The sequence below is a fragment of the Bufo gargarizans genome, chromosome 7 (genome assembly GCF_014858855.1).
Source record: "Bufo gargarizans isolate SCDJY-AF-19 chromosome 7, ASM1485885v1, whole genome shotgun sequence".
In the NCBI taxonomy this organism is placed as follows: domain Eukaryota; kingdom Metazoa; phylum Chordata; class Amphibia; order Anura; family Bufonidae; genus Bufo; species Bufo gargarizans.
In genome coordinates, this window is record NC_058086.1 from 87,345,530 (window position 1) to 87,359,520 (window position 13,991).

The window sequence follows — 13,991 nt, forward strand, 5'->3', positions numbered from 1 at the left end:
CTTCCATGTTTGCATGGGTTTGCTCTGGGTACTCAAGTTTCCTCTCACACTCCAGCACACTTTTAGTGAATTTAGATTGTGAGCTGTACCAGGGACAATGAGTGTTGATGATTTCTGTAAAGCGCTGTGGAATCTGCTAGTGCTATATATAAGTAAAATAAATAATTTTTAAAACAAGGTGTCAGGAATCATCCCGCTATGTCTGTTTAGTTCAGATTGTCTTGCCCTCAAGTTCTCCCTTAGTTAAGATGGTAGATTGTGTCTCAGCTGGGTGCCATCTTACTTCCTGTTTCACATTTAAACCTCTCAAGCCTGTTACTCATTGCTTGAATATTGTGTTTAGCTTCTGCTTGTGCAATCCTCTTGCTTGGAACTAGCTCTCTGGTTTGTTCCTCCTCCTTCCGGTTTACCCTGCTACTCTGTGACATCCTGCTACCTCCTGTTACAGACTCGGATTGCTTGACTACGTTCCTGTGCTGCCGGCCCTGACCCATTGCTCGTCTGACCTCGGCTATACTTCATTCTTTGGTCCTGCACCGTTGCTACCAGTAATGGCTCCGCCTGCCTGGCTCTGCTGCTTCTTTTGGTCCTGCACTGTTGCTACCGGTAACGGCTCTGCCTGCTTGCCTCTGCTGCATCCTTTGGTCTTGCACCGTTGCTACTGGTAACAGCTTCACCTGCTTGGCTCTGCTTCATCCTTCAATCCTGCAGCCTCCTATTCAAGACTCCGATGCTTTCTGTGTACAGGCCTTGTCCCTGCCTTTGGATTCCAGCAGTATTCCACTAGTATCGTGACACAAGGTCAGGATTGCAATTTTAGCCATAATACAGCTGGGTAGAGGGAGCTGAATATAACTCCAGCTCTCACTCCCAACCTGGTTTCTACATGTGCTATCTCTGGCTGTATGTCTGATTTCACTGTGATTCCTCTCTTGTTTTACAGCTTAGATTAGTAAGGGACATTTTTTTATTACTGCATTTTACAGATTTTGGGCAAATTTAATTTTTTTCCAATTTGTCTTTATAAAAAAAATATGCCATTAAAAAAAGTGCATTAAAAAGTAATGCATTAAAAGTATAAAATCATTTTGTTAGAAAGTGATTTCTTAATAGGATTATAAAAATGTAATTAAATAATTTAAATAAAAAAGCTTGCAAAAAGATAATATGTAATCATGTTTCATAAAATACATTTTATGAAGAATACTTTACATAAAAGCAAAAAAACTACACTTACTGTATTAGGTATCCATAACAACTAATTTAATAGGTTATTCAGTGTGAAATATGTATAGAACATGAGTATAAGAATGTTCAAAATGGCTTTTTCTATATTTGCAAAAAAAAAAAAAATGCATATAAACTACAAAGTAATTTATATACTGTATACTCTCAAACAGCACCAAAAATGCAATTTATCTCACTAGGCCTTATAGAGCCATACCAAGGGGAAAAGAAGTATAGCTGCTTAAACATTGAGAGGCAAAAACTATAAATATAGCTGGTTATTAAGGGGTTAACTCAGGGTATGTGTGAAGGAAAGCAGTGGATGCGGAGCTCTATATCAGAAGCTATAAAGATTATATGTTATTAAATAAAACTATACTGATTTCTGACAAACGAAAGTAAATGATCATATTTAGAAATATTTGACTTTGACTTCATATATTTTTGTTAATTTATTAAAGATTTGTGGATGTCTCCTGAACATATACGCCAAGATGGGGTTTCTCAGAAAGGTGATGTCTATAGCTATGGAATCATAGCACAAGAAATTATTTTGAGAAAAGAGACGTTTTATACTGAACAATGCTATGACGATAAAGGTAAACAAATTAATGGAATATATGAACTAACATGCTATATCAGCTTAGTGACACATCAAAAACTAGAACACATTTTGTATTTTGATACAATCACATGTAGTGTGAGAGATTCACTCTGGTTTTAGACAACTTAGAAAGAGAAGATTTGCAAAGTTAGAGTTAATTAATATAGTTTTATGATTTCATGTCTTAAAAAATTGGATGCCTACTTAATCCTTTGCCCGGGTATAGCCAGGGGTGGACATACCGCATGTGCAGCTGGTTCTGGTCCCAGAGCAGGAGGGGGCCCCTTCTTACTGGCGGCAGGGGGAGATGATCGCTTCCATTGTGGAAGCGCTCATCTCTATTCATCTGTATCGCTGTCCTTAGGACGGCGATACAGATGGACGCTGCGGCGGGGCAGGGAAGAGGTGTCTCCCTTCCCCAGTCCTCTCATAGGTTTCAGGCCTAGTGCCTATAGCCTATCAGAGGCTGGCACAGGTGGCGCGATGACATAATCGGGCTGTCTGAGCCGTACAGCGTTGTACACAGACTGGAAGAGGCCTGCATTGCATCGCAGAAAGCAGCAAGGAGGTAAGTATATGCGCTTATTTTTATTTTATTTACACTTTGCTAGGGGCCCTATCTGGCACTCATGGGTGCATCTATTGGGGCTTTATCTTAAGTACTGGCACACATGGGGGACACTATGGAGGAGGAGGAGCACTATGTGGGCCCTATTTTATATACTGACAAGCATGGGGACACCATGGATGGGGGAAGTACTATTGGGGCCCTATTTTATATACTGGCACACATGGGGGGGTACTGTGGAGGGGGAGGAGCACTATGGGGGGCCCTATTTTATATACTGGGACACATGGGGGCACTATGGAGGGGGAGGAGCACTATGGGGGGCCCTATTTTATATACTGGCACACATGGGGGGTACTGTGGAGGGGGAGGAGCACTATGGGGGGCCCTATTTTATATACTGGCACACATGGGGGCACTATGGAGGGGGAGGAGCACTATGGGGGGCCCTATCTTATATACTGCCACACATAGGGGGCGCTATGGAGAATAGGGGAAAGAACACTATAGGGGGCCCTATCTCATATATTGGCACACATGGGGACCACTATGGAGAATGGGGGAAAAGGAGCACTATAGGGGTCATTATATAGGGGCATTATACTGGCACACATTATAGGTGCATTTTATACTGGCACAATGTCAGTCACCATAAGGACAAGGGGAGGTGCACTTTTGGTGCGCAAATTATAGGGCACTATGGGGACTTTGGCTGAACTGGGGGCACTAAGAGTTTTTTGGGCACATAGTAGGGTTCATTGGCACACATTATGAGGGTACTATGAGGACACTGGCTCTACAGGGGGCACTAGGAGGAGGTATTTTTTATACTGCCACACAACAGGGAACTTTTATGTACTGGCGCACATTATAAGAGGACATTTTTCTACTGTTACACAAAGAGTTATAAAGAGAATTATTACTACCGGGGGCATTTTGGTGGGCTTTATTACAGTCGAGGGACTATGAGGAACTTTAATACTAGTATGAGCACTATAGGAGCATTATTACTTCTGGGAAACAGTGGGGACATTATTACTATAAGGGTACTTTTTGATTTTGGGGAGCACTGTTACTTTGGTGGGTACCCTGGCACAGTATCAGCTTAGCACAATTATTTTTGGGGAATATTATGTTTACACTGTTTCCTGGGCACAGTTATTTTTTTAGGACACTGTGTGCCAATAATTATTGAAGGGGAACTATCTCTGTGTAACTAATATATGGAGGACAGCAGGCATAGTATTAGAGGGGCATTGATTAGGTGGGAGGATGATGGAAAACTAGGAAACTAAGATGTATGTCTGTCAAACCCTGCAGAAAGAAGAGAGGTGCGAAAAAAATCATCATGGCGGTGTGGTCTGAAAGGAGAAGATAAGGAAAGAGAACATCTATATCAAAGAAGACGTCACTGGATTTAAGAGGTATGTGGACCTGTATTAGGCTACCTTCACATCTGAGTTAGTGATTCTGGCAGGCTCTCCCAGCAGAGAACAGCCTGCCGGAATGCTCCAGCACTGCTGAATGCAGCCAGAATGTCCGCCGGCCCCATTAACTATAATGGGGTCTGGCAGAGATCCGGTCACAATCTGGCAAAAATGCAGAGAATCAGCGGGACAAAAATCACTGCATGCCTGAGGTTGTGTCCGGTCAATTCCTTGCATTATTTGCTGGATAAGGTGGCCGCAGCATAGTGCTGCAGGTGTGAAAGTAGCCTTAACCTGTATGTTTTGTATTGCTATAAGTAATGTTAGGATGGAATTGGTTATGTTAAGAACTTGGCTTGGAGGGGAGTGGGCCAAGGCGCAATCTTTGCACAGGGGCCTCTGCTGTCTGTGCTCCCCCACGAGTCTAGCTGAACATGGCTGAGGCCACATTGCAAACATTTAAATAAAAGTTGTGTGTTGAAAATCCAAGGAATCTTTCTTAATTATACACTACCGTATGTAAAAAACAGAAACCAGATAGTGATAATAACAGTCTGAACCTTATTAGCTTAGATATATTCATTCAGAACTGTTTACTTCAACTTGTGGTAAAAAAAAAAAATGAAAAAAATTGCCAGTATGAGTTATTAATTCTAACTGAGCATTAATTCATTGTATGTTGTGTTTCTTCACCAATGATCAACAAAAGAAAAAATTGAAAAAGTGAAAAAGAATAATGGAGACTGTCCATTCCGACCAGACCTTCACCTGGACACAGCTGAGGAGTGGGAGATTGAGGTAGGAAGTACAGGGATTTCTATTAGACATTGAAATAGAAGAGAAGAAGAGAAAAGGAGGCAGCACCTCGTGTGTAGAACCTTACAGACAATATTAATGTAAATACACTGATTGTGTTTACCATGCAGGGTTGTGATGAGTCACAACACCGCTTTGCTGGAAAATTCCCGTCCAGCTTACGGGGAAGACTCTGCGTCTGCTGCCCAGGTCTGTGCCCTTTTTCCATGGCTCACGGTCAATGGGATAGAGAAGGATTGGTTGAGAGAAGAATTCAGACCATTTTCAAGCGGCGCTGATGCACAAACGTACTCCGTGCTAAATTGTTACCATGGAAGGTAATCTTTTATTCAAAAGGTCAACGCGTTTCAGGGGCGAACTGCCCCCTTCATCAGGACAATAAAACTTTTACATGTGAACATATGTTTTGTCATTTTTTCTTATATGCACTTCGTTTGAGCGCGATGTGCAGAAACACAGGGGGCGAGGACGGGGTGGGATTGGGGGCGGGAAAGTGGGTGTCGCTGGAAGGTGACCTCCTTCCAAATGGGAGTTAGCCAATGATCGCGTTGCGAGGGCGGGATGGGCGAGAAAGGGTGAGGTGTCGCTGGGATACAGTGACCTCCTTCCAAATGGGAGTTAGCCAATGGTCATGTTTTGAGGGCGGGACTGGTCGTCAGCTGGTTGCCAGGTTTATGGTGGGCGGTGTTTATATCAGATGTCATGCCTCCGAGTGACGTGTAAGGGGCGTATATCAACGCAGTCACGTGATTTCTATTGTGACGTATGGTGGGGCGTGCCTGTTGGATCCACAAGGGGAAAAATAGAAGTAAGTAAAAAAAAATATCGAAACGTAGCATGTATCATTGAGATCTGGTTATCTGGTATAAAATACTATATTACAGAGGCTGTACATGTGCAGAAATAAATGGGATATAAGGCTCAACACTTCTATTTTTGACTGTATCTGGTAGTCTAGTGAGATTAATATTAATATATTAGAAGCGGAGACATATAAAGAATACTTGCGTCTCAGATAAAATAGGTGAATACAATAAATATATTAATAAAAATAATAATAATAAAAAAATAAAAAACAATAGATGGGGGGAATATATATATCTACTGAAATAATAAATTATCATATAAAGGTACATGAAAACCCCTATGTGTATTGTAGTAGCCCAGAGGGGAGAATCGTGGATGGCCAGTACGTCTCACTGAGAATGTATCCCTCAGTGATATAATTCCCGGAAATAAGTATACCAGTAACATTAGGTTGCTGGGAGGTTTTCATTAAAGTGGATTTTGGGTCCGAGTTTTAGGAGTGACCAGAGAGCTTGGGTGGGACAGGTCACTCCCGTACTCCATCCAGGGTTTTCCTACTGTGTGGTTAAAAAGGATGTGGGAATCTCAGCTGAGGAGTTCAAGTGTGCACAGGCTAACTAAAGCTGAACAAGCTAAGAGGGAGGATTTGGTCTCTGAAAGACCCCAGAGAGTGGTGAGATCATATTGTTGTTACCTGATTTGGACTGAACACAAATTGTGGGACTTTATGTTATGCAATATTTGTTTGCTGAAATAAACACTGCCTGTGGTGAAGAGTGAACTGACATGTGTGTCTGTGTGCACAGTGACAGAGTTAAAACCCCCACAATTGCTGGAGGATGCGGGCACAACGCTCCTAGCACTCGCAGCCACCGGCAGTTGTAGGAGGTAAATGTCCTGGGTAAAAACTGCTACGAAATTACAGTCTGAACATCCAACCATGGATGATTTAGTAAAGCAATTGGTGCAGGCTAACTTGCTGCAGCAACAGGCTACTGCTCAACAGCAGAAAGCCCATATGGAGGCTATGCAAGCCCAGCAAGAGACAAATCAGCTACTGATACGACAGATGTCTGTATTGACTGAGGACGTCAAATCTCAGACGGGGGTTAGCCTTCCCAGTCAAAATGGCAGTGTTTAAGCCTGAAAATATGTAAGTGAAACTTTTTAAAAAATTACACCTGAGTACGACGTTGAGGCGTACCTGTCTGTATTTGAAAGGGTGTCAGAAAGGGAGAGTCTCCCATCCGAGCAGTGGGCAGAAGTATTGGTGCCATATTTAACAGGAGAACCTTAGAAAACCTATTATGATTTAACCCTGCAAGATGCTAAAGAATACGGCAAGCTAAAAGCAGAAATTTTTGCTCGGCAGGGGGTGACTGGTGCAGTCCGAGCGCAGCGTGTTCACAGCTGGGAGTTTTGCCAAGATAAGCCTCCCAGGTCCCAAATGTTCGATCTGTTCCACCTGGTACAAAAAATGGTTACAGCCAGAATCATCCTTCCCAGCTCAAATGGTGGAAAAAGTGGTCATGGACCGGTTCCTCCATACACTGCCAAAACCCATACAATGTTGGGTTTCCCAGGGAAACCCCCAGACTGCGGATGAATTGGGGCCTCGTAGAAAGGTATATCAGCGTGGAGGACTCCCTGGAAAATAAGGGGGGTTGAGACGGCCATATCGCGGGTCTAAGAACGGGAATGGGTTCCCCAAGAAAGGACTACAAACCGGACCCAACTGGAAAACCCAGGTTAAGGAAAAGTTAGAGACTGGAACCTGAGTCCAGACCGGCCCCATTATCTGTTGAAGATGTCAGGCTCCTGGACATTTAGCAGCGCACTGCCCTTTGTCTCCCGAGCCCATTTAGTACGGTGTCGGCCAACCATATTCTCTTTTTGCACATCCTGTGTGCAGTGCAGTTACCCAAGCCCAGGAAGGACCCCAGGTGTGCCAAGTGACCGTGAACAGTGTTATTGTGACTGCCCTCTTGGACTCCGGCAGTTTGGTCACTTTGATGACATCCATGGTGCTTCACGTATTAAATCCTGAAAAGCATGTGGGAGTGTTATACATCCATGGAGACACACGGGATTATCCTGTCAGTCAGGTGTCCATAAACACTATGTGTGGTACTGTACTGCATGAGGTGGGAGTTGTGAAGGACTTACTGCACCCGATGATACTGGGAAGAGACTTCCCGCTGTTCTGGGACCTGTGGGCTAACGCTAAGATCCTGATGAAACTGTCAAGTACTGAGCATTCTAGTTGTGATGTGGTGGGAGAGGTATTGGAGTGTCCTGGGGCTATATCAGGGTCTCCATTAGCGGTGATGTTAGGTGAGGAGGACGAGGAATTAACCCCTGAGACCGATGTCCTGGATCTTGAGGTGTCTCGGGACAATTTTGGAGAGGCACAGCTCAGGGATCTGGGTCCAGGGGCTGATAATCAGTTTCCCAACTACGCTATAAACAATGATATGTTGTATAGAGTGACCAAAAGGAGGGATGAAGTAATGGAACAACTGCTAGTACCCAGTCCTTATCGACAAGTGGTATTAAGGATGGCCCACTTGCATGTTTTAGGGGGGCACTTGGGGGCAGATAAAACCCAAGAACGGATTCTGCAGTGATTTTATTGGCCAGGGTGTTATAAGGAAATAGCTGACGATTGCCAGTCGGGTCCCACCTGCCAGGTATCAGCCCCTGTCCCTCATTTCAAAAGTCCTTTGGTCCCTCTGCCAATCATTGAAGTTCTATTTGAACGGATTGCAATGGACCTCGTAGGACCCCTAGTAAAGTCAGCTAGAGGTCATTAGTATATTTTGGTGGTAGTAGACTATGCCACCAGATACCCGGAAGCAGTCCCTTTAAGAAATACCTTGTCAAAAAACATAGCGAGAGAGTTGTTCCAGATGTTTGCCAGAACTGGTATACCAAAAGAGATATTAACTGATCAGGAAACACCGTTCATGTCTAAAGTCATGAAAGAGTTATGTCGGATGTTAAAAATTAAACAACTGCGAACATCAGTATATCATCCGCAGATAGACGGTCTAGTAGAACGTTTTAATAAAACACTTAAGAGTATGTTGGTAGAGAAGGATGGTCGTGATTGGGACTGTCTGCTACCATACCTACTGTTCTCTATTAGAGAGGTTCCTCAAACCTCCACTGGGTTTTCGCCTTTTGAATTATTATATGCTCGGCACCCTCGGAGGTTACTAGATGTGGCAAAGGAAACCTGGGAAAATGAGACTACCCCATATAAAAGTGTAGTGGAACACATTGCACAAATGCAAGAGAGGATATTTAAGGTCATGCCCATAGTAAAAGAACATCTTCTGAAGGCTCAAGATAACCAAGCTCGAGTGTATAACAGGGCAGCCAAGGTTAGGCAGTTCAGTCCAGGGGACCGAGTGCTAGTTTTGGTACTCACGGTGGAAAGCAAATTCCTAGCTAAGTGGCAGGGGCCTTAGGAGGTGGTTGAGAAAGTTGGGGAAGTTAACTACTAAGTTCACCAGCCTGGGAAAAGAAAACCATTGAGTTGTATCATGTGAACTTGTTAAAACCGTGGAAAGATCGAAACTCCCTGGAAATGACCTGTTTGGTGGTAGAGGATAAAAGTAACAGTCAGGATGTCACAATTGCAGAGACCCTCTCCAAATCCCCAAAACAGCAATGCAAGGAACTGCTACAACAAAATAGAGATTTGTTCTCAGATTTGCCAGGTCTCACTAATTGTATTGAGCACGAGATTCGAAAAAAACCACATGTTCGGGTAAACATAAAACCCTATAGAATCCCTGAGGCTCATAAGGAAGTAATATCACAAGAGATCAAAAGGATGTTAGAGCTAGGAGTGATTGAGGAGTCCCAAAGTGGGTGGTCCAGTCCAATAGTTTTGGTACCAAAACCATCTGGGTAATGGCGGTTCTGCAATGATTACAGAAAACTCAATGAGGCTTCGGAGTTCGATGCCTACCCTATGCCAAGAGTAGACGAACTCATTGAGAGGTTAAGTCCAGCGCGGTATATTACTACGTTAGACCTAACAAAAGGGTATTGGCAGATCCCTCTATCAAAGGATGCTAAAGAAAAGACTGCCTTTTCCACACCTGAAGGGTGTTACCAATATGTAATGATGCCATTCGGTTTAGAAGGTGCCCCAGCTATGTTTCAAAGGGCTATGGACAGGATCTTAGGCCCTCACAAAAAGTATGCAGCTGCATACCTGGACGATATCGTCATCTTTAGCCCAGATTGGGAGAGTCACCTGGGTAAAGTTCAAGCCATACTAGATTCCCTAAGAACACCCGGATTCACCATAAACCCCCAAAAATGTGCCATGGGTATGGAAGAGGCCAGATATCTCAGGTATATAGTAGGGAGAGGGCTGATTAAACCCCAGATTAACAAAGTGGAAGCAATTCAAACCTGGCCCCGTCCACTTACAAAAAAACTGATAAAAGTTTTTGGGGGAATAGTGGGCTATTACAGACGATTTGTGCCCAATTTTTCTACAATAGCTGCTCCGCTAACGGAGCTTACAAAAGGTACAAAGTCAGTCATGGCTAGATGGACCCCGGAAGCAGAACAGGCATTTAATGAGCTTAAGCTACAGTTGTGTCAGCAGCCAGTATTAGCGGCCCCAGATTTTAGTAAGGAATTCATAGTGCAGACAGATGCCTCAGAGGTAGGTCTAGGTGCTGTGATGTCCGAAGAGGTTAGAAGGGAAGAACACCCGGTGTTATACCTGAGCCGAAAACTTACCCCCTGCGAAAAAAAATATTCTATTATGGAAAAAGAATGTTTGGCGATAAAGTGGGCATTGGACTCCCTTAGATATTATCTACTGGGTAGGAGGTTCAGATTAGTTTCAGATCATGCACCACTAAAGTGGATGTCTGAGAAAAAGGGAAGTAATGCCAGAGTAACGAGATGGTTTCTGACATTACAGGATTTCAATTTTTATATAGAACACAGGCCAGGGAAGTTGCATGGGAATGCCGATGCCTTATCAAAGGTACATTGTTTGATGGTAACAGGTGCCCAGCCCCTCGGCTTTAGGCAGAGGGTATGTAGTAGCCCAGAGGGGAAAAATCGTGGATGGTCAGTACGTCTCACTGAAAATGTATGCCTCAGTGATATAATTCCCAGAAATAATAAGTATACCAGTAACATTAGGTTGCTGAGAGGTTTTCATTAAAGTGGATTTTGGGTCTGGGTTTTAGGAGTGACCAGAGAGCTTGGGTGGAACAGGTCACTTCTGTACTCCATCCAGGGTTTTCCTACTGTGTGGTTAAAAAGGATGTGGGAATCTCAGCTGAGGAGATCAAGTGTGCACAGGCTAACTAAAGCTGAACAAGCTAAGAGGGAGGATTTGGTCTTTGAAAGACCCCAGAGAGTGGTGAGATCATATTGTTGTTACCTGATTTGGACTGAACACAAAATGTGGGACTTTATGTTAAGCAATATTTGTGGGCTGAAGAAAGCTTAAAGCTAAAGTTTGGACAGGTTTACTTTTGTTTGCTGAAATAAACACTGCCTGTGGTGAAGAGGGAACTGACATGCGTGTATGTGTGCACAGTGACGGAGTTAAAACCCCCACAGTATATACATACATGTGTATAAAAACAGTGTTTGGCCGCTGGGTCTGGCATGCATTATAGTATAGTCTCACTCATATAAAGGTACATGAAAACTCCTATGTGTATATACATACATGTGTATAAAAACAGTGTTTGGCCGCTGGGTCTATCCGAGTGTTTCTATAATGGCATGCATTATAGTACAGTCTCACTCATCTCGTTTAGTCCATATGGACTCAAGGTGTCCAATTGGTAGATCCAATAGACCTCTCTTCTCTGGAGGATACTGAATCTGTTATATGGGTTATCCGGTATATAGTCAATGGGAGTAATCGTTAGTTTATGGGGGGGGGGGTTTCAGGTGTAGTTGCGCAGTGTCGCGAAATACTATGTTTTGGGCATAGGTTTTGTATGTTATGTCTATGCTGGTTGAACCTGCAATGTAATGCTTGTGTTGTACGGCCTACATACTGGAGGCCGCATTAACATTCAATTAGGTACATCACGTAGATGCTCTTACAGGTTAGGTGGTGTTTTATTGGGAAAGTAGTACCATTTTTTGTGGAGCTGAAAATTGTCTTATTATGCGTGATCATATTGCAGCAGAGACAGCGTCTTGTGGCGCATTTAAAACTGCCCACAGATTCCTTAATGGTTGTATTTCTAGTTTTTGTGTGTTTTTTTTTTGTTTGCTTGGGGCTAAGGCGCTTTTTATTGTCGGTGCTCTTCAGTAAATGATCACAGGTTTCTGTAAATGATCACAGTTTTTTTTTGTCTCTTTTGGTATGCATATTTTAGTAGTTTACTTGGGTAGCCTTTATCGGTGAACCTTTTTTGTATGATTTTTGCTTGTTCCTTAAAAACAGAGTTCTCTGTGCAATAACGTCTTATGCGTTTGTATTGGCTGTATGGTACACTCTTATAATGTATATAACTATTGGTGTTAACTTGTTTGAAATATGTTTTTGTTGCAAGAATGTTATTTCTAATGGTGATGGAAATGTCTAGAAAGTCTATTTGGTGTCTTCTATTAGGTGTCTCGAATCGTGTAGGTAGGTTCGAGACACGATTCGAGACAGCTAATGGAAGAAATCAGTAATATAACATGGAAAAGCACCTATGCATTATTTGCTATGGACGTTACAGCTTTATATTCAATTGTTTATATTCATATTGAATATAATTTAGGCATTGAATGCGTGGAAGCTACACTACGCAACAATACCATCCTAAAACCACCAAAGATTGATTTCTTATTGGAGAGTTTACGTTTTATTGTAGAAAATATTTTGAAAAATTTTTTTTGTTTACAACGGCACTACATATCATCAATGCTGTGGTACTGCGATAGGTACGAAAGTGGCACCAGCTTTCGCAAATATATTCATGGGCCACTTTGAGAATACGCACATTGTTAATAAGCAGATCGTCTACTACAAAAGGTATATAGACGATATCTTTATTATCTGGGATGGTGATGAGTGTTAAGCTCTAAAATTTCACGAGAAACTTAATAATACAAATTGTGGATTACCTTTACCCCAAATTACCAAAAAAAACAAATAGACTTTCTGGACATTTCCATCACCATTTGAAATAACATTCTTACAACCAAAAAATATATTTCAAACAAGTTGACACCAATAGTTATATACATTATAAGAGTTTCCACCATAAAAAATGGCTTCAGAATGTACCATACAGCCAATACAAATGCATAAGACATAATTGCACAGAGAACGCTGTTTTTAAGGAACAAGCAAAAATCATACAAAAAAGGTTCACCGATAAAGGCTACCCAAGTAAACTACTAAAAGACGCATACCAAAAGAGACTAAAAAAATATGCAAAAAGAATACTTAACGAGTGCAGTTGAAGAACAAGCGGATAAACATTTGAAACATCTAAATCTAATCACACAATACAATACTTCTAATAAAACGATCCGCACAATACTGGCCAAACACTGGCATATTCTGAAGCAGGATCCATATCTTGAGAAATACCTCCCGAAAAAACCTGTGATCATTTACAGAAGAGCACCCACAATAAAAAGCGCCTTAGCCCCCAAGCAAACAAAAAAAAAAAAAAACACACAAAAACTAGAAATACAACCATTAAGGAATCTTTCAAATATAGTTTTTATTAGGATTTTCTTAGTGTAAGTACACTTAAAACATAAAGGTAATTTATGGTTAGAAACATAAAATTTGTAATTTCTTGGCAAGTTGTTACAGTACATTAATGGTAGAATGATTGGTTACATTTGTATTGTCATTTAAGTTGTTACAGATGTGTTACAGTTAATTAACAAGATAGTAAAGGAATAATTGACAAACATTAATCTATTACTATAAAATGAGATAGTATTCTATGTTGAGCCGTAGGTTGTTGTTTATTAACGTTGTATCAAAGGCTCATTTAAAGGTAATAACGCAAACTCAAGCTTCACACTAAATTCTGGAGAGTCCAGGTTTTTCAGTTTTATTCTCCTCGGCTTCAGATAGTCTTGGGTGGGTAAACGGTTGTGTTTTAGTGAAAGTGGAATTGGGAAAAGGAGTCTTAGTTAAGTATTTAAGTTTTGTTTGGAAAGTGCAACTCGGAAACGGACACAAATGCAAAAGGAGATGGGAAAGTTGGCTACTACACTTTCCATTAAGGAATCTGTGGGCAGTTTTAAATGCGCCACAAGACGCTGTCTCTGCTGCAATATCACACATAATAAGAAAATGTTCAGCTCCACAAAAAAATGTACTACTTTCCCAATAAAACACTACCTAACCTGTAAGAGCATCTACGTGATATACCTAATTGAATGTGAATGCGGCTTCCAGTATGTAGGCCGTACAACACAAGCATTACATTGCAGGGTCAACTAACATAGACATAACATACAAAAACTATGCCCAAAACATAGTATTTCGCCACACTGCGCAACTACACCTGAAGAAAATAAA

At 41.9% G+C, this 13,991-nt stretch overlaps 1 protein-coding gene across 1 annotated transcript in view; it reads left to right on the forward strand.

Annotated features, from left to right (window-relative positions):
- GUCY2C (guanylate cyclase 2C) overlaps positions 1 to 13,991 on the forward strand; it is a 576,500-nt gene that overhangs the window by 342,860 nt on the left and 219,649 nt on the right. Inside the window, exons 18-19 of the mRNA XM_044302403.1 lie at positions 1,689 to 1,826; positions 4,536 to 4,624. Of these exons, the coding sequence (XP_044158338.1) occupies positions 1,689 to 1,826; positions 4,536 to 4,624 (227 nt within the window). The remainder of the gene's footprint in view (positions 1 to 1,688; positions 1,827 to 4,535; positions 4,625 to 13,991) is intronic.